This window comes from Sceloporus undulatus, chromosome 1 (assembly GCF_019175285.1).
Source record: "Sceloporus undulatus isolate JIND9_A2432 ecotype Alabama chromosome 1, SceUnd_v1.1, whole genome shotgun sequence".
Lineage (NCBI taxonomy): Eukaryota > Metazoa > Chordata > Lepidosauria > Squamata > Phrynosomatidae > Sceloporus > Sceloporus undulatus.
The window spans coordinates 275088533-275108234 of NC_056522.1; the positions used below are offsets into that span (position 1 = coordinate 275088533).

The 19702-nt window shown below is 39.0% G+C and overlaps 1 protein-coding gene across 1 annotated transcript in view; it reads right to left on the reverse strand.

Annotated features, from left to right (window-relative positions):
* INSC (INSC spindle orientation adaptor protein) overlaps positions 1-19702 on the reverse strand; it is a 143314-nt gene that overhangs the window by 66628 nt on the left and 56984 nt on the right. Inside the window, exon 6 of the mRNA XM_042438402.1 lies at positions 18304-18429. Within this exon, the coding sequence (XP_042294336.1) occupies positions 18304-18429 (126 nt within the window). The remainder of the gene's footprint in view (positions 1-18303; positions 18430-19702) is intronic.

Sequence of the window (19702 nt, forward strand, 5' to 3'; positions counted from 1 at the left end):
GCTAAAAGGGCCAATGCGATTTTAGGCTGCATCAATAAAAGTATAGTATCTAAATCAAGAGAAGTAATAGTGCCACTGTATTCTGCTCTGGTCAGGCTCCACCTGGAATATTGTGTCCAGTTCTGGGCACCAAAATTCAAAAAGGACATTGAGAAACTGGGGCGTGTCCAGAGGAGGGCGACTAAAATGGTGAAAGGTCTGGAAACCATGCCCTATGAGGAACGACTCAGGGAGCTGGGGATGTTTAGCCTGGAGAAGAGAAGGTTAAGAGGTGATATGATAGCCCTGTTTAAATATTTGAAGGAGTGTCACATTGAGGAGGGAACAAGCTTGTTTTCTGCTGCTCCAGACAACAGGACCAGGGACAATGGATCCAAGCTGCAGTAAAAGAGATTCCACCTCAACATTAGGAAGAACTTCCTGACAGTAAGGGCTGTTCACCAGTGGAACAAACTCCCTCAGAGTGTAGTGGAGTCTCCTTCCTTGGAGGTCTTTAAGCAGAGGCTGGATGGCCATCTGTCAGTGATGCTTTGATTTGGATTTCCTGCATGGCAGGGGGTTGGACTGGATGGCCCTTGTGGTCTCTTCCAACTCTATGATTTTATGATATGTTTGCCTTAGGCTCACCATAAGTTAGAAATGACTTGAAGTCGTACAGCGATAACAATGATAGCTGAAAAACAACAACTACTGATGGTTTTCTGCAAATACATTCTTGCACAAAATTTGCTAAAATTTTGTTTTTGGTATTGCTGCTGATGCTAATGAAAGAAGAGCTTGTTCATTCCAATCTTGCAAAATGGTAAAAAAAAAGCTTGTAACAGTTGGCCATTTTTTAATCTGAGCTGCTTTTTATGTATCAAGACATGCTTTCTTGTAAAGTAAGAGAGAAGTTGTAAATGTTCTTTAGATCCTTAAAGTCTTCAGCATTATCATAGAATCACAGAGGAGACCACAAGGGCCACCAAGTCCAACCCCCTGCCATGCAGGAACTCAACATCAAAGCATCCCCAACAGATGGCCACCCAGCCTCTGTTTAAAAATCTGCAAAGAAGGAGACTCCACTACACTCCAAGGGAGTTTGTTCAACTGTTGAATAGCTCTCAATGTCAGGAAGTTTCTTCTAATATTTAGGTGAAATCTCTTTTCCTGTAACTTGCATCCGTTGTTCTGGGTCCTATTCTATGGAGCAGCAGAAGGCACGCTTGCTCCATCCTCATTACGACACCTTCAAATACTTAAACAGGTCTATCATATCATGTATGTATGTATGCATGTATAATACACATGCGCGCGCACGCGCGCATGCACACACACACACAGAATTTATTTTTGTGTTTTTAAAAAATAATATTCTTGTCTGTTTTATCTGTTTATATTTAACATTTTAAATAGTGTTTTTCCTCTGTTATACATGGCTAAGAATCCCTGGCAGGCTGACAAGCCATAATTAAACACTGTAAATAAATACAGGCAGACTTTTAAAAAGCTATGATAGGGGTAAAGCAGACGGCCAAGAAGGAGCTGCCTCTGGCCGCTCTGGCTGCAATCAAGCCAGGACAGCGGTGACCACATGGTCTATTCCCAAAGCAATCCACTGCTGCAGGTCCCAAGCTGTGCTGGCCAGGATTTGGTTTAAACCAAGTCCTTTTTGCTGTGGACTCAAACTCCTTTTGGTGGCATCAGGAAGCTTCCAGCTGCTTTGGGGGCATGAATAATCTAAACACCAGACCTAAAATTAACTGGAAGCAGCTTCCTTTGTGCCATGTGTTTTGGGCCTAAGATGTTAAAATGATTTGCATAATACAGTTTGCACCATGAATGGCTCCTTCAAAACCTGGAATAAACCCGAGAGTGTATTAATGGCACACTCACCTGGCTTGGAAACCTCCAGCCACCACAGATACCAATGAAAAAGGTCTTCCATAACTGTAGGCAAATCAAAAGAGCTATCCTGATCAAGCATAAAGTAAAAGGCTGACCAATATGGGTGGCAGTAGTCCTTCAGAACATTTTAGGCAGGAATCCGTAACTTTTATTGTGCAATAGCAGTCTGGTGAAGCCTATGAACCCCTTATCACTTTAAAGAAGATTTTGAGATATCTGCAACAATTGTAATATGATATTAACATATTTGTGATTTTTTTATAGGTGACAAAGTCACAGGTACCACTAATAGTACCATTGTGGTTTATTGCCTACATTCATAATTGAAGGAAATACTAAATTTCACTTAAAGTGCTTAGTGAAAATAAAGATGTAATTTGTTTCTCATTCATGGACTTCCTGAAATTCAGTGGTGATGCATGGATCTCAAGTTAAGAACCGCTGATTTAAGTCTTTTAAGGCCAACATCATTTTAAATTGGGCGTGGAAATGCACTGCTAACTAGCAAAATAGGAGCTATGCAAACCAGGCACCTAACCACTGCCACTCCCCTTCATGTAAGCACCTGTGTACTGCACCAGATGGCACTTCTAAACTATCTTCCAAGAGAGTGATGTATAGTGTGTATCCAACTGGATATCATAGGTGTATGGATACAGGGATTGAAGTCTCCTTTCACTACTTTCAATTATTGTACCACAACGGTAGAAACAAGAAGCTGACTAAACTGTGGTCTAAAAGCAACACTTGACCTGTGTACTGAGGCAAATGCTTCTGGCTGTATAAGATGTGGTTCATTGTGAGCTGTGGTCCAAACAAACTTGTCTATCAGTCCTGAAAAAAAGGGGTGCTGTCTGTATAGTTCATGTGGCCATTGTTTAGAAGACCCCCCCCCCCAATCATTTTTAAGGAATTAGCTGCTTTGAAAGTGCAGGCAAATTATTAGAAAATAAATTAGAAAGGGACTAATCCTCCCCAAAGGTTTTGGAGCCTTCCTAATTTGGCAATGGCAGGCACTAAAAAAAAGCCTCTGTTTTTCCCTCAGGTGCCCTTTAAGAATACGTCTAGGTAGAATAAGTTTTTCAGAGCAATCTATGGGTAATGAAAAAGCAGCCAGAGATGCTCTAGCCACTAGAAGCCTCTGGGAAAGCACCAATGACTAGATATCTACATGAAGCCAAGTATAATTTACACTGAACCATAACATAAGAAGACACTTTGCCATATAATCAAAGGAAGAGAAGCAATATGTTGAACTGAACATTCAGATTTAGACCGTTAACACTGTGTCCCAAAATTTTTCTGATAATCATAAAGTCAGCAATATGGTTTGTAGTGAGAGACAAAGCTACCATGTCAGCAAGTCTGCTTTATTATAGTAGTGTGTTTGGCTCCAACTTCAGCAAGGAGATTTTATGCTAACTGATCTATCTTTTTTATAAACTATTTTAATCAGCCCTTGAAAGACACTGACTGGTATTGGTGGATGCTTCTAATGTGCAAGGCACAGATTCATAAGTGTAAATAAGACCTGTCCATCAGTTTATTTATGTTAAACTAGTATGTACACATCTAGTAGCCATTTAACCCATTCTAGTATTTAACCCAACAGGGCAGCTTTGCATATACACCTACTGCAGTCATTTTATACATGCCAGACCCTATTCCACAATATATGCGATCTGTCACATGTCTACAAGATGTGTACCTTTCTACTTCATAGGCCACTCTTCAAAATATTCAGAACCCTGCATTTGGAGTCCTCATTTTAATGGCAAGATGTGGACAATGCAAACAGGTACAATGCAGATCAGCAACAGAATGTGTCAGACTCAAACTATTGTAATTTGAATATATGTCATGACTCTTTAGAAAAGATTATTAATACTTGGTAAAGTGAGAAGGAGGAGGAAAAGAAGACTGCATTGTCAATGGATAGACTCAATCAAGGAAGTCACAGCCCTAAATTTGCAGGGCCCAAACAGGTTGATCATGAGAGGGTGTCTTGGAGGTCTTTCATTCATAGGTCTCCATAATTTAACACTGATTTTTTGCAGTTAAAAACAAACAAACAAACAGCAACAGGCAGAAATTGTGATGATGTAGCCCTGTCCACCACCTCACATGCAGTGGAGAACCCAGACATGAAAAGTAGGTGTCTTTCAGCACTGATGATGACAGTATTTTTTAGGTTATGGGTATGATTTATAGGGAGACATGTTAATTTTAACTCATCATAGATATGTGGGGGCAGAAGCTGAAAGTGTTACTTTTTGGACCACAAGTTCTGCAATCCCTGGGAGATTCTGTGAATTGTAGTCCAAAATATGGGGGTTGCTGTCCCAAAATATGGGAGTAGCTATTCCTATTCCCAAATATTAACAAGATTTTTGAGACTGAATGAATATTTATTTGAGGAAGGTTGTAATATTTTTATACTGATATTTATTGATATAGGTTTTTTATTGTTCTCCTATGGCACGTCACAGACCGCCCAAAACAGGCAGTCTCGCGCCACTGCCGGTTGCTCTGTGAGGGAGCCGCAGCAGCCAAACTGTGAGGCTCCCTCGCAGAGCAAAAAGAAGCCCCAAAATGGCACTTCTTTCCGTGGCATGGATATGACGCCGCGAGGCGCCAATGGCACACTCACAGCGTCATATGCGCCACGCGATGTGCAGACGCAGCACATCCGCTACATAAAGATGGCGGCCCCCATGTGGAATGGGCCCCGCCATTTTGTACAGACTGGTTCCGTATTAGGGTTAGGGGCGTCTGGAAGGGATGCCCCTTTCTAACCCTAATACAGACCCAGTCCATACTTTATGCCCGTCTGTAACGGGCCTATGTTTATTTATATAACCTCATCCACCATGAGGTTATTCCTATTCCCAAAAATTAACAAGATTTTTGAGACTGAATGCATATTTATTTGAGGAAGATTGTGATATTGTTATACTGATATTTATTGATATGTTTCTTAAATTGTTCTCCTATGTTTATTTATATAACCTCATCCACCATGGATGCTGGCCTCCTCCTCCCATCTCAGTTATTCCTTTCTTTTGATTATTGTTAGCCTCCTTAGATGTCCTCAAGGTTATAAATATTTCAATTAATTAATATAAATAATGGAAACTGAGAAATATTGTGTTGTTGTGTCTTCAGCCTGTAGATTAAAAAAATACAAGAATTTCTAAATATTGATTTATTTTCTTTATTGTCCTTATATAGAACTCTTTCAGTTCCCATCACAATCTGCAGAAGTGGGGAGTGAATCTTGCTGCTGCTGTAAATCCATTATTGATTTTCATTAAACACTGTCCTGAGTTTAAAAGCTGAGCAAGCTTTTCCTTTCTCCCCAGAAAAGTCAGTTTGCTTGCCAGGTGGGTTTCCCTGAGCTATAATAAAACAAAGTTATCATTAGTCACATTGGAGCTGATTTCTCAGATGCTGATTGTGGACCATTTGTCAAACCTGATTGTTGCTTCTACTTTATCCATGCGATAAATCCCTAAATAAAATACAAAGCATCATCAGGTGACTGTAAGCTATTTCTCATTCACAACGAACTATTAACATGCCTACAAAATGGCAGGATTTCAAGACATAAATCTAGTGCTCATCACAATTTTACAAAGTAAAATATTTAGCACAGGACAAAAATTAATCTATGCTATAAAATACAAAGAATTACCATAAAGTACCAATGAAAGGAAGAAGGAAGTGGTAGGGCCACTATGTGGAGAAAATGGCAAAATGCTAACAGGGGACAGAAAAAAGGCAGAATTACTCAACACCTTCTTTGCCTCAGTCTTCTCAGAAAAGGCAAAGGGTGCTCAACCTGAGGATAATGGAGCAGAGGACAGAATAGGGGAATTTCAGCACACAATAAGTAAAGAGATAGTACAGGCATACCTGGTTAATCTAAATGAATATAAGTCTCCAGGATCAGATGAACTACATCCAAGGGTATTAAAAGAACTGGCAAATGTAATATCGGAGCCATTGGCAATAATCTTTGAAAACTCCTGGAGAACAGGAGAGATCCCAGCCGACTGGAGGAGGGCAAACATTGTCCCCATCTTCAAAAAGGGGAAAAAAGAGGATCCCAACAATTATCATCTAGTTAGTCTGACATCAATACCAGGAAAGATTCTAGAGCAGAACATTGAACAGAGATTCTGTGAATATCTAGAAAGCAATGCCATAATCACAAAAAGTCAACATGTGTTTCAGAGAAACAAGTCATGCCAGACAAATCTAATCTCTCTTTTTGATAAAATTACTAACTTGGTAGATGAAGGGAATACTGTGGATATAGTATATCTTGATTTCAGTAAGGCCTTTGACAAAATTTCCCATGACATTCCTGCAGAGAAGCTTGTAAAATGTGGGCTAGACAAAGTAACTGTTACATGGATTTGTAATTGGTTGACTGGCCAAAGGGTGCTCAACAATGGCTCCTTTTCATCCTGGAGAGAAGTGACCAGTAGGGTCCCATAGGGCTCTGTCCTGGGCTCAGTGCTATTCAACATCTTTATCAATGACTTAGATGACATAATTGGGGGCATACTTATCAAATTTGCAGATGACACCATATTAGGAGGAGTAGCTAATACACCAGAGGTCAGGATCAAAATTCAAAATGACCTGAATAGAGTAGAAAGCTGGGCCAAAGCTAACAAAATGAATTTCAACACAGAGAAATGTAAGGTACAGCACTTAGGGCGGAAAAATGAAATGGACAGATATAGGATGGGGGACACCTGGCTGAACGAGACTACGTGTGAAAGAGATCTGGGAGTCCATGTAGACCACAAGTTGAACGTCAGTCAACAGTGTGATGCGGTAGCTAACAAGGCCAATGCAATTTTAGGCTGCATCAATAGAACTATAGTGTCTAGATCAAGGGAAGTAATAGTGCCACTCTATTCTGCTTTGGTCAGGCCCCACCTGGAATATTATGTCCAGTTCTGGGCACCACAATTCAGAAAGGACATTGAGAAACTGGAGCGTGTCCAAAGGAGGGCGACTAAAATGGTGAAGGGTCTGGAAACCATGCCCTAGGAGGAACGACTTAGGGAGCTGGAGGTGTTTAGCCTGAAGAAGAGAAGGTTAAGAGGTGATATGATAGCCCTATTTAAATATTTGAAGGGATGTCATATTGAGGAAGGAGCAAGCTTGATTTCTGCTGCTCCAGAGACTCGGATCAGGAACAATGGATCAAAGCTACAGGAAAAGAGATTCCACCTCAACATTAGGAGGAACTTCCTGACAGTAAGGGCTGTTCAACAACAGAACACACTCCCATGGAGTGTAGTGGAGTCTCCTTCCTTGGAGGTCTTCAAGCAGAGGCTGGATGGCCATCTGGAAGGTATACTTTGATTGAGAGTTCCTGCATGGCAGGGGACTGGACTGGATGGCCCTTGTCTCTTCTAACTCTATGATTCTATGATTCTATGAATTTTGGGTTCTTTCCCTGCTTGTGCCTAACACAGTTTGTGAAAACAGGATTTAGAAAAAATATACTTCCATAAGATAGTACACCTTATCTGATTATTTATGGTCTAAGTGTTTTTGACCCTTTCCCTTTCATATAGTGGGCCCACTGGGGCTTGGTTCCGAGGGCCCCTGTGGATACGAAAATCTGTGGATGCTCAAATCCTATTAAATATAATGGCATTCACTGATGTAAGTGTAAGAAGGTAGGAGTAAGTTAAAGTGGGGGGGGGGCATATAAGAAGGGTTATGAAAAAAAGAAGACTTGGGGAAAAGAAGGAAATAAGATGGTATGAGGATGGGAAACATAAGAAGAAAAATGAGAAGAATAAGGAAGAAGTAGGAGGGATAAAGATTGAAGGTTGAAAGATAAAGGAAGGAGAATGAACTAAAACGAGTAAGAAGGATAAGAAAGTGTAGTGGAGGGAGGCGGATAGGATTGGAAAAAGGTGGAAGGAAGATGAATGAAAGTATGAATGAAAGTATGATAGAAAAGAAGTAGAAAGTGGGGAGGTGTGAACTGGGTAAGGATGTTATTATGAATAGGTTATTTGGATTTATTTAGATGTTAAATAGGTGTATAAAAACAAAACATGAAGGCTGGGGTTTTTGAAAAGTAGGAGGAATGAAGGAGGGTTTATTGCTATGATTGGTATTGTATATTGTATATACACACAAAAAAAAATAATACAACAGATATTACAAAGAACAATCAACCTCATCATTTAAACATATCACTTCCATCTTCAAAACAAACATCCTACTAGTTACTAATTATATACAATCATATTAATTATCCTATATATATGGCAATGTAAAATGGTGTTCCTTATATGAAATTGCAAAACCAAGCCTTGCTTTTTAGCATTTATATATATTTTTAATGTTTTCCAACCGTGTATAGGTGAATCCATAGATAAGGAGGGCTGACTGTATGTTGGTGAACATGATATACAGTAGTTCATCTTACAAGCAGAGCAATTATTATTCTCCAGCAGAAGGTGACAACACCTTCTACAACACCACACACACACACACACACACACACACAGCCTTTGTTGTGGCATCAGAGCTATCAGACAGGGAAGGCTAAATATCTCACAAAACTACAAATCCCAGAATTCCATAATGTTGAGTCATGGCTGTTAAAGTAAGGTCAAACTGCAATCATTCTGCAGTGCAGATGCAGCCCATGACACTTCAAATGTTTTGCTTCTGCAGCTTCCCAAGTCTTCCTAATGGTAGGGACCTGTCAGTATGCTTAGAAGTCGTTAGTGCTCTTATCACCTTGAAATTGTCAGTGTGTTGTTTTTTTCAATGGCCAACAACACTCTTTGTATGTTTGCAATAATGTAAATCGTTTGAACCAAACCAGCTCCCTTAAAATGTGGTGAAAGGACTAAAATTCAAGCTCAATAACAATTGATTTAGGGAGTTTGGTATGTTTAACTTGGAAAACATTGAGAGCTGATATGATGTCATGTAGCAGATGGAGCAAACTTGTTTTCTGCTGCTCCAGAAACTAGAACATGAACCAATGAATTCAAGTTGTAAGAAAAAAAGACTACACACAAACATTAAGAGGAACATCTCAACAGTAAGAGCTGTTCAAAAGAGGTGGTGGACTCTCTTTGTTTGGAGGTCTTTAAACAGGTTGGATGGTTATCTCTCAGGTCTGCTTTAGCTCTGTATTCCTGCATGGCACAGTTGGATTCTATGGTCCTTGAAGCTCTTTCAAATTCTCTGATTCTATGTAAATTTATTCAGTCCCATAAGATCATTTTTTGTATTCCCTACTGAAAATTTTTATCATTAACTTTGGCTCCTTTCCAAGTAAGATTTTGAAAGCTACACACACTATGACAAAATGCTTGCAGGAGCGTAAACGCATATATGAACACCCTGGCCATAAACTAAATTAAATCACATCACTATCTGCCATATACAGCACATTTTTCACTGCTAATTAATTTAAGAAGCCTTTGGGAGGTGGCATTCGATAAATCAGGGATGGGGATCATGTGGCTGTCCAGATGCTGTTAAACTGCAATCCCCATCAGCCAAACCATCATAAAAAACAGTGAGGAATGCCTGAACTTTCAGCCCTGTAACAAATTGAGAACTGCATGATTCCAACATAACAATTGCACTCCTTTCTAATTTTGCCCAAACAGTTCTTCAACAGACTTAGTTCAGAAGAGATAGCAATTTTAGGAATCATCCTCCCACATTAAACGCCACATAATTTGGTCATTTGGGGACTGTCAGCCTGACTTTCCATTAGCAGTATGACCTATGTAACACACTGAACAAAGGAAACTGTGAGCAACTGTGTTGTCAAAGTCTGATGATCAGACTGAGATGCTCCAGAAACTTGATGAATAGCAGCATGGAAGAAGAAAAGAAAGGCACTCTTGTGAGTCAACAAAATGACCATAAAGTCTCTTTTTACCATTATTTGTAATGTTCTCACTTTTTTAAAAAAAAATGGGAGCAATGATCGTCAATAATTATAAATCAGGACCAACAGTGCAAATGATCAATCTAAAAATTTGCCACTTATTTTCATATTGTATGTCTATGGCTACCCTTCAACATAATACAATATTAAGATAAACTATTTAACAAAAATAGTAAACTACAGCTTAATAAAAAGTTGATTCTTTTTATTAAGCAGTAGTTGAAAGCAGGACAAAAATTAGGTCATTTTGCAGTTCAGTCTTTGAAATGTTTTTTTTTAAAAAAACACGACAATTTCAGGTTGTTTTTAAAAGGTCTGGATGAGGAAAGAATTAGGATAAGAAAGATGCAATGAAAACCTCTCTGTGAAGACTATTCCAGAGCCAAGTGCAAGGGCCATCTCACTAGTAGCTACCACCCTCAATTCACTTGGGGGTGGAGCATCTGGACAGGATCCCAATAAGAACATTTTCAAGTACATATAAACCAATGAAGGCAGTCATTTGAGTAAGCTGATCCCAAGTTATTTAGGCAATAGTGGGAATGATCCAGCCTTCCAAATGTTCTTGGACTGCATGTCTCAGCATCCCTCACTACTGTCTAAGCTGGCTAAGGATGCTGGGTGTTGAAGACCAACATCTGAAGGGCTGCATGTTTACCACCTCTACATTAATGCCTCAACTTAAATTGGGTCTAGAAACAGATAGTAAAGGTCAATTACACTTCCTGTACCATATGTAGCATACACTTCTGCATTGACATTTCACTGTAAAGTAAGGGCCCTTATCCAGATTGGAACCATCTTACCCAAGGAGGAAACTTTTAACATTTTCTGTCCCTAGCTTCTCCCCACTAAAACAAGTCCTTCCCCACTATATCAATTGTCATATTTCTTCCTTTACTTTGAAATAGGGGAAGCTGGAGTATAAAGCATTTGGGAAGCAAAAGATTGAGTTTTCTTTCTCCATGCACAGTGATCCTTATCTAGTTCCATGGATTAAAGAATTTACTTTAGAGTGAAACAATAGATGGGCAGAACAGATGGATACAGAGCTGCACTCTGTATCTTCTTCAGTTTGACCCTAATGGAAGACAATCTGTCTTAAAAGCCAGAGCACTACACTCTCCTGAAGACTATTTATAGGATAGTTTGGGGTGGCAGACACCTATCATGTTAGCCTCCTGGCACAGTGGCCCTGTTCTCAGGAACCTGTACACCATTTTGCAGTCTGGGAAAGATGGCCAACTGGAAGCCAAGGGAGGCAGGCTCATCTCAGGTCCAATTGAGAAGTATATATTTTCATCCCCAAGTCCCCTCCCAGCATTCAAGCATGAAGTGCCTTCCTACTAAACCACTTTGTCTTTTTCATGGCCATAATTTTATCACAATTGTGGGGGAATGGCATGGAAAATATTCCAGTTTTGGGGGACAGGTGATTATCTTTGGGGGTGTAAAGCATCACTTTGGAGTGATAGGGAACCCACAAAATGGTGACGTACACACATGGGTTCCTCGGCTGTCACCCTCTCACAGTAAAGTCAGTGCACTGCCTCATTGCGCACTACACAGCTGTAACTATAAAGTTGTAGCATGTTCACCTCCAGTCACTTTGTTGTGTGTTTCTTGGGTCTGCCTGCACTGGAATCATGACACTAGGTCAGCAGGAGTACGTTTTGACAATTACACCCTGGTTGACCAATAAGAAAAAAAACCCATTTTATCTTTAAAATGCCACATGAAGAGAGTTATTCAGTACATTTGACACACCACAGATGCAAATGACAGGCTTGTGTGCATACATATGTGAAAGAAAGGGGGAGGTAAAAAGAACAAAAGAAGGGATGGCTTCCCTATATTTTTCTGCTCCAAAAAGGAGTTTCCTTGTTTAGAAAAAATATAAAAGGACAAAAGATTAAGTTCTCATTTTCTATTTGGAGATTGAATGAGGTCAGGAATATGATGGTGATGCCAATGACAACGTTTCAGTTTGGCAAAAGACACTAGGGTTTTTTCCCCATCACTGTGGTAAAATGTGGAAAACAAAATCACCCAGAAGGGGAAAAAACTTGTCTCTGATTTATGTTATTTAAACAAAAGGGAAGAATAGTTAGCCATTTAAGCTACCGTGAGTATTTAAATTTGCATTTATTAAAATCCTTCCATATTCAGTTGACACTTGGCTACAACCCTATACCCACTTGGCTGCAATGATCACTCACTGAATTAAGACAAGTTGGGTAAAAAGTTACATTTCTAGTAATCCTTATTATGATTATATTATGCTTTATTTATATAGCACTGTAGATTTACACAGTGCTGCACATACAAACAATAAAATAGATAAAATAAATCTGCCCATGGTGTACAATCTAAGAAATAATAGCATAATACATATAAATAATAAATAACAATACAGGAAAGGGTTCAATAAAGTAAAACAGGCAACAAATTAAGAACGTCAAATAACAAATAATAATCATGTAATGCTTGGGAACGCTTCTCTGAAAATGATGGTCTTCAACTCAGTTTTGAAACTGGTTAAAGAAGTGATGACCCATGTTCGTGGGGGAAGGAGATTCCAGGAGTGAGGGGCAGCAAGTGAAAAAGGACAAATATGGGACAGGGCAGTGAAAATCCTAGGCTGAGACAGCAGACCTTGACTACCAGAATGCAGCAAAACTGATAGACATATCCAACCCTCAGCAGAGCTCACCTAAGCACCTCAAGCATCCTATTTCTCCATACAACAGAATGCTGCAGCAATGCAAGTTTTACTATTTGGCTTTTCTACAGAAATTCTGACCAAGAAGATTTTGCACACTATTTTCTTTTTAAAATGTTGCAATCTGAAATTCACTGTAAATGTAGTGCAGAAAAGAAGACTGCAGAGCTCTTTAAATCAACTCCTAACTCAATCAAAATGTGGAAAATTTTCTCCATAATTGGCCAACAGATCTCACTTCTGCAACAGAACGATGTTCTATCCTCTTCTTCTCTTTTTCCCATTCATTCTAGGCATTAAAATATGAGGCACATCATTTTAAGCAGATATGACATATGTTATCATTAAGCTGAAGAGCCAAATTACTCAAATATGCAAAATGTGTTTTATGAAAATACAATGGATGAGGTTGTGTGACTGGTAATGGTACTCATTTTCCTAAGTTTAAAAATGCACTTCTGAGAGAAGAAAGGGGACCTATGAGCAATCTAGTTCATAGGTGGTAACATTTCCATGTTTATCATGAAAGTTAGTCAAGCATCTATCACTGAGAGTTAAAATTAGCTTGTGTAGTACATTGCTGAAAGCCTCTTCTTAATGTTCATTGATTATATTTGTCTCAAACCTGGCAGAATTGTCTCAAAACTGGCACCCTTATGTTCCACCTCATCGGCTCAAAACATGACATTATGCAGAGATGAGAGGCAAAAGACTTAATTTTACTTGAGCTTTTCCATATTTTAGTGAATTTTATTTGTTTTGGGGCATACACATTTCTACATAAACTCACTGAACAAACTTGGAGACAATTGAATGAAATACTTCTTGTCTTAATACTCTTATTATACTTTCCCAATACAATTTTTTTTAAAAAAAATAATTAATTTTATTGTTTAAAACCATCAGACAACCAAACAAATACAACATACCTTACAAACAAACAGTACATTAAAAATAACATACATTACAAACAGTAAATATAATCGAATACACCCTTACATAAGACATGCATCACCTCTTATTCCTTCCCCACACTCTTTCTTCTTCCTTACTTCTTCTTCCTACTTCTATTCACTCTACTAATCATTTCTTTCCAAATTCCATCTTTTATCATCAATTCCTTTTACCCCTCTTACTCTCTCCAATCCTTTCTATTTCTCCTTCATCTTCTTTCTCCTATCTTACTCCTCCTCCATCTCATCATCATCCTCCACAACTTCCTTCCATCCCTTTCTTATCCAACCTACCCTTACCTTCTATCACCTACACTAACCCTCTATCACTTACTTTCCTTTCCTTATACCTTTCCCAATCATTCTTTACTCCTCTCATCGATATCTTATGCCATATACTCCCATTTATCCCCTGTCATTCACACACTTCCTATCTGTCGGTATTTTTCTGTCTTCCCTTTTCAAAGTAGCTTTCTTTACTTTTTAAATCCTAATTTCCGTGGGTTTCACCTTTCATCCTTTTTTCATGGAGAACTTCCCCTATTTCCAGTCTTTCCTCTGTCAATACTCCCTTTCCATCCTTTTTAACCTCATTATATTAGTTGATTTTAACTCTCTCTACAAAATTGAAGTTGCTTCATTATGTTAGGTTTATTGTTATTACTTTGCCCCATTTGCGCTCAAAAATTTTTTTACTACTATCCAATCATTATTATGTCTTTTTGGAGAGTTCTGTCATACTAAGCAGGCTACTCTGTCCATCTCCATTGCTTCATAATCTACAAATTAAAAGAAAACAAATGTTGGAAATGTCGGAAAGAGAAGGGGAATTTCTATCACTGTTGGTGGATGTGCTCACAAGCTAAAAAATATTGGAGGGATATAAAATAAATTATAGAAAATATTTTGAATATCAAACTCCTACTAAAATCAGAATTATCTTTATTAGGAATTATGGAGGATTATGTAGAAAATGAATTTGGAAAGACAATCTTCTATATGTTAACCACAGCTAGGATGACATTCATACAAAAGTGGAAAATGGAAAAGTGGAAATATCCCCACAAACAATGAATGCCCCATGAGGAACAAATTAGGGAGCTGGAGATGTTTAGCCTGGAGAAGAGAAAGTTAAGAGGTGATATGATAGCCCTGTTTAAATATTTGAAGGGATGTCATATTGAGGAGGGAGCTAACTTGTTTTCTGCTGCTCCAGAGAACAGGACCCGGAACAATGGATGCAAGCTACAGGAAAAGAGATTCCACCTGAACATTAGGAGGAACTTCCTGACAGTAAGGGCTGTTCTACAGTGGAACACATTCCCTCAGAGTGTAATGGAGTCTCCTTCCTTAAAGGTCTTCAAGCACAGGTTGGATGGCCATCTGTCGGGGATGCTTTGATTGAGATTTCCTGCATGGCAGGGGGTTGAACTGGATGGCCCTTGTAGTCTCTTCCAACTCTATGATTCTATGATTCTAACCCTGCTTTTTTCCATTATGTTGTTCATAATATTCTAGTGCATTCAAAATAAGCCTAATATTTTCTCTCATTTGTCATTGAGGTAAGTATCCACTTTGATCTTCATCTATTAATTTTCCTAAATACGTTTTCAACCTATTTGCCAAGACTATCACAAATATCTTGTAGTCTGTGTTCAGGAGAGAGATGGGTCAGTAATTTCTCACATCCAATTAGTCTTTATTCTCTTTGGGGATTAATACAATTTCTGCTTCTTTCCATGTTTTTGGTAATATCCCCTCTATACCTTAATTCATCACTAATTGTATTGGTTCACTCAATTCCTCACCAAAGGTTTTACAGTCCGCCCTTGCCTTACGCGAGGGATCCGTTCCGGACCCCACCACGTAAGGCGAATTCCGCCTCTGCTCGAGCCCCATTGGAAACAATGGGCCCTGTGTGCGGTGGCGCAGCGGTATGCAGGGCGTCACGGGCGCACACTTCCATTCATTTGAATGGGACACGCCGCCCCTTGTGCCCTCCACATGCTCCGCAGCTTGACCGCATACTCTCAAGACCGCGTAAAGCACGCCCACGTATAATGTGGGCGCATTGTATAACAGATTATGGTAAAGCCATCAAGTCCTGGTGATTTCCCTTCCTTACACTGTTTAATGGCTTGGATTACTGTAATAAGTGTATCTACATGAGGCTGCCTTTGAAAACTCTTTGGAAACTTCAGCAGGTTCATGCTGCAGCTAGACTGCTAACTGGAGCTGGTTATAGGGAATATATTTATAGGCAACAGGGAACCTTGCTGAAACTGCTTCACTTGCTGCCAGTCCATTTCTGAGCATGATTCAAAGTGCTGGTTTTGACTTATAAAGCCCTGTATGGCTTAGGTCCATACTATTTGAAAGCCCATATCACCCCATATGAACCTGCTTGAGTCTTATGATCTTCAGAGAGAGCTTTCCCTCTCTCCCACCACCCCCCAAGGCTCAATTGTTGAGGACACGGGAGAGAGCCTTCTTGTTGGCTGCGCCTAGGCATAGGAACTGATTCCCAAGGGAGACTGATCTGCTGTTATCTTTTTGCTGGTAATCTTCCTGATTAAATAGATCTTCTCCCTTGACTTACCAGAGTGGAGTTTTGTGTAACTGAGTGTGCTGTTTTAATACGTATTGTGTATTTTAAGTGTTTTGTTTTAAATTTTAATGTTTTTAAAATAGTGTTTTAATTGATTGTACTATTTATACTTCATTCTTTTTTAATGGTTCAGTTTAAATTTATGCTGTAAGCCACTTTGAACACCATCCAGGAGAAAAATGAAATATAAATGAAATAAGTAGAATAAATAAAATAAATAATAAAAATAAGTCCCCTTATTAATAGTCGTATCCCCCTTGATTAATTTTTAACAGGTTCTAAATAATATTTACTTTTTAAATTTTGTTTTCAGTGATGACAATGAATTCCATCTGGCATACTTTAATTTATTTACCTGCCCCAATAGAATGATATCCTATTCAACTGTCTATAATATTAACAGCAACAATCCCTCCTTCCTGTTGGAAAGTTTCAGCAATCAGGAAGTAATATAGGCATTTGTTACTGTGGCCAGATCTAGCTTTTCAAAAAGCAGGTGCACTCATTTTAACTGTGCAAACAGACTTTTGGCTAACCCCAAGACATGGTCATCAGGTTCAGGGATGAAATCAAGACTGAATTTTCTGATTAGCCTTCCAACTGACCTGGGACACCTCTGTCTTATCTGTATTAAGTTTCAATTTGTTTGCTCTCATTCAGTCTATTACTGACTTGGTTAATGAAGACAAGAAGCTGGTGTTAAAAACTGGGAGTGGGAATTGTATTGTGTAACCATCTAAATGTTGTTACATTTAGGCCCAGTACAGACTGCTGGAAAGCCACCATCATGACTCAGCCCCGTCCACATGGGGGCCGTCATGATGACACAGGCATGGTGCAGCATCCAAACGTCGCTGTGCTGTGTGTGCATCATCAGTGCTCACGAGTGCACCAATGGCACACCAATGGCACCTGGCATGCGGACTAAAAAGAACCCATTTTCAGCGGGTTCTTTTTAGTCCTGATGGAAGCTGTGCCATTTGGTTAGTGCGGCCTCCTTGCAGCATAAAAACGGGTGGCTACAGGCCACCCTTTCAGGGCAGTCTGTTGAACACCTTAGTTCACAGCAATCCTCACTATTGTCTATGCTGGCTAGGGCTTATAGGCTGTATTGTTGGGCTCAGCAACATATAGACCGATAAAATTATCACTGGGTTATGCTACTGAAAGCACACATAGAGTCATTTAACAGAGACATTATTAAGAAAGGCAAACAGCAGATCAGGCCTAGGCTATTCAAGAAAACATCTGGAAATAAAAAGAGAGAGTGAGATCAAGTGAGATGACAATCAACAAATTGGTCTGAATCAGCCTGGTTCGCTTTGTTGTTTAGGATTCTGTCAAAACAATCCTATTTATTATCTCTGATGCCCAAATTGGGGCCAAGACTACTGGAAGGGTCATCTCTTCTCCTGGGAACGTGCTGGAGCAGATGTTCCGTGTGCCATTGCCTACAAAAGCACAGCTACTGCCAAATCATGAGAGGGCTTTCTCAATAGCATCACATCACATGTGGAATCCCATCGAGGGTAGAAATGTTACCATTTTTGGATTACAACTGTGAGAATCCACCAGCCAGCATAGCCATAATTCTGGGGGCTGTAACCCCCAAAAGTAATTTTACCAAGCTCTTGAACTCTTTGCTTCAAGACACTATCATTTCCCTGTTTAAACAAGCATGCATCTGCCTCTGCTAAGTTTACTTTAGTGTTCCTTCAATTACCACTGATTTGTCATTGTAAATGCATTTCTTATGTTTTTATTTCTTTGTAGATACTTTGAGCAATTCTAATTTTGAAGAGGGAGAAGGGGAGTACAAATTTATAACGTAAAATAAGCCTTCCCAGCCAGAGTGCTTACTATCTGTGCAGTGATCAGAATCTATAGACACAGAATGGCAGTTTAATGAAAGTGCAGTTCACAGCCATTAAAATAATTGTAGACTTTTGCTCTTGATTTCCAGAAGATGATATTTTCAACCTTAATTTGTACCAGCCTCTAAGATGCACAATAAGGGTCTCTTCAACAAAGATCGATTATTTGTGAAAAACTGTTGTTGGGATTAAAATTCCACAAAAAGAAAAAAATAATCTTTTGAGATTATTGCTGGGAAGCAAATAGTAACTAATTACTAAGGAGAATATATTGTTTTCACAGAGGACTGAGATAATACCTTTTCCAGTTGTTGGATTCCTTCCTCCACACAACATATGGATGCCAGGGTCCTGAGTGTCTGAGGATATAGGCCTCTGAAGCAATCCTGTCGGCAGATCTTAAAGAGAGCAACAATCCCTCCTTCCTGTTGGAAAGTTTCAGCAAACAAATCCATTACTCTGCAGTCCAGTATTACTTGCTAGTCATATATCATGACTGACAATTGTTCATGTAGTAATGTCTTCTAAGTACTGATTATTGTAAAGTTGAGGCAACTAACTGGTCAGGCAAGCCGATTAGTTTTTATAAAGTGAGGATCAAAGAGGCATTTTAAGTTCAGTGAGAGATGTGCTGAAGCCACTTACTATTGCCTTCTACACTAATCTTTTACTACACTAATCTTTTACTACACTAATCTTTTACTACACTACTACACTAATCTTAAATTTAGAGATCATATGGTGAATCATCATTAGCATTTCCAACTTCTAGATCACAACATTCTCTTTAAAATGAAAAAAAAAACGTTTTACAGACAAAATGCACATAAAGTGAAAGTAATGACATCCCCTTGGCAAATTCTGCATATTCACCCAAATTTCTAATTCTCTAATCATTATTTCTCCTTATTTCACTTTGCTAGAACAGTATGGGAAGAGGTATAAAATCTACATCTTGAGTGTCTGTGTCAAATACATTAGGTGTCCTGAATTAGTGCATGGAAACATGTGTACTTACACTAGCATATATCCCTAAATATTACAAGCATCGAATGTAGCATTTCTGATACCGTTGTGATCAGATAATCCATACGGTATAAAATAATCCACACACTATAGACCACAGTGTTCGCTTTCAGAGTTATAATTTCTTCCAAAAATATGGTGTATGAGTATGTTACTCTAAATCAAACAATGTGCTTCTGTAATATTTTCCCTTTACATGTCAAAATATTTCTTTATCCAGTTATTACGATGCATTGAGTAGACTGGAAATAGTATCTCATGGCATATCGGTACACATATTTTCACCATTCTTAAGAGCTGGTTCACACTAGCCAATAGCAGTTGCAGACAATATACCCAGTGATAGATGGGGTTTCCTTGTCACTGAGACAGTGAATCCACTCTGGATTTTAGTCAGAAATTTAAAATCATATCCAGGGATCTGAACCTATTTGGGGATAGAGTTCAGCACCATGGATAAATCTTTTAAATTAAATCCTGGAGGACATTCAGCAGCCCCCCTGACATAGAAGCAGGCTGATATGCATCAAGTCACAAAACACTGCATGTGTACATTCTACCTCTGTGTACAGTGACAGCATGAAAGATAAACAGTTTAAGGTCACCAATTTGCAGTTCAGTAGCTAGGACTGCATCTGCACTGCAGAAATAATCCATTTTGACACCACTTTA